General features: G+C 55.1%; 1 protein-coding gene across 1 annotated transcript; it reads right to left on the bottom strand.

Annotated features, from left to right (window-relative positions):
* Nucleotides 1-700: 700 nt before the first annotated feature.
* LOC147965856 (uncharacterized) lies at nt 701-1,255 on the bottom strand. Its single transcript, XM_087530637.1, has one exon. It carries the CDS (start codon nt 1,253-1,255, stop codon nt 701-703), a length of 555 nt encoding a protein of 184 aa, XP_087386763.1.
* Nucleotides 1,256-1,492: the final 237 nt, after the last annotated feature.

Below are 1,492 nucleotides of genomic sequence, written 5' to 3'. Positions count from 1 at the left end.
ATGGTTGGGATCGAGAGAAATCCCTGTCGGCCTGTTCGACACCGACGCGTTGGCGCCTGAGGGTACCACTAGACCTTCCTAGAGGGCGTCGGGGGCTACCCTTCCTTTCTCATCGCCGCGTACCCGGGGAAACCCTTGGCAGCAGCGTTGTCATCGTCGCGTCCCTTCTTGGGAGGTGTTGATTGGTATCGGAGTCCCGACAATACATTTAATGGGTCAGCTATCACAACATTAAGGAGTTTGGAAGCTGTATGGTGGTATGCAGATCTTTGTCAAGACCTGTAACATCCTCTTACAACCAAACCCAGGGCCCCTCGACGACAAGGCGAGGGGAATCGACTCTTGGGAACGACCACATCTGATAACGACCTTTCCAACCGATCCCTCCCCAAAGGGAGCCAGGCCACAACACCCCACTTTAATGCCCGGCTGGGGAGGATCAGGGAGAGGGAGAGGATCGGGATGAGGAAGGGAGAGGTTAGGTGAGAGGAGGCAATAGAGGGGAGAGGATCAATTCACTTTGTTATTCATCATGAAACCTAACAGTGGCAACAACTTGATTAAGTAGTCCCACACACACACACGCCCAACACGGGCTCACTCATATTACATGGGCTTGGGCCCGGAGGCTCTCGGGCTATGGCCCAACTTGACTTGTAGCTGCACCATTCGTGCACTCGCTGTCCATTGCAGGTTCAGGCTATGCGCCCTGAACTACAGGCGTGACAGGCGCCCCTCCTTGAGATGCAGCGTCTTCCCAGATGCTGGCTGATGGAAAGCACACGCGCAGGACTACGTAATCTTCCCAGGTGGTGGCGTCCGCAGGTAGTGAAGACCACTGAACTCGGACTTGGGTGAGTGAGGCTGAGGCTTTGTTGACCATGTGTCTTTCTTGGATGGCCACCGGAATGAGAGGTGTTGTTGTCAAGTCTGGGATCTTGGGCAGCTCGGAGTAGATGGGCGAGTAGTTGGGGATGAAGTGCTTCAACCGGGAGACATGGAATACCGGGTGGATGCGGCAATCCCACGACAGCTCCAAGCGGTAAGCCACGGTACCGATGCGCTCCAGGATGGTGAACGGGCCGAAATACTTGTAAGCCAGCTTCTGGTAGGGGTGGCTAGCGACGGAGACTTGCACATAAGGTTGAAGCTTGAGGAGGGCTTGGTCGCCGATGGTGAAGGCATGCTCTGTGCGCTGCTTGTTGGCTTGTTTCTTGAAGCGGTCCTGAGCGCGGGTGAGGTGGCCCCGCATCATCTGTGTATGCGCTGCCTAGTCGAAGTCGCTGCTAGCCATGTCCGACGATATCTTGTTGAGGAAAACCGGTAGCCCTCCCAGATTTGGCTCGTTGTCGTAGAGTGCCTTGAATGGAGAACACCGGAGAGAGCCGTGATGAGTGGAGTTGCAACAAAATTCAGACGCGGGCATCCACTTCTGCCATTGCTTCGGATGATCTTGGATAGCACAACGGAGATACATCTCGAGGCATTGATT

This window comes from Triticum urartu, chromosome 6A, assembly GCF_056163025.1.
Source record: "Triticum urartu cultivar PI428250 chromosome 6A, HENAU_Tu73, whole genome shotgun sequence".
NCBI classification, from domain to species: domain Eukaryota; kingdom Viridiplantae; phylum Streptophyta; class Magnoliopsida; order Poales; family Poaceae; genus Triticum; species Triticum urartu.
Note: the sequence above shows the minus strand (reverse complement) of the source record. Positions and strands in the feature narration are given on the sequence as shown.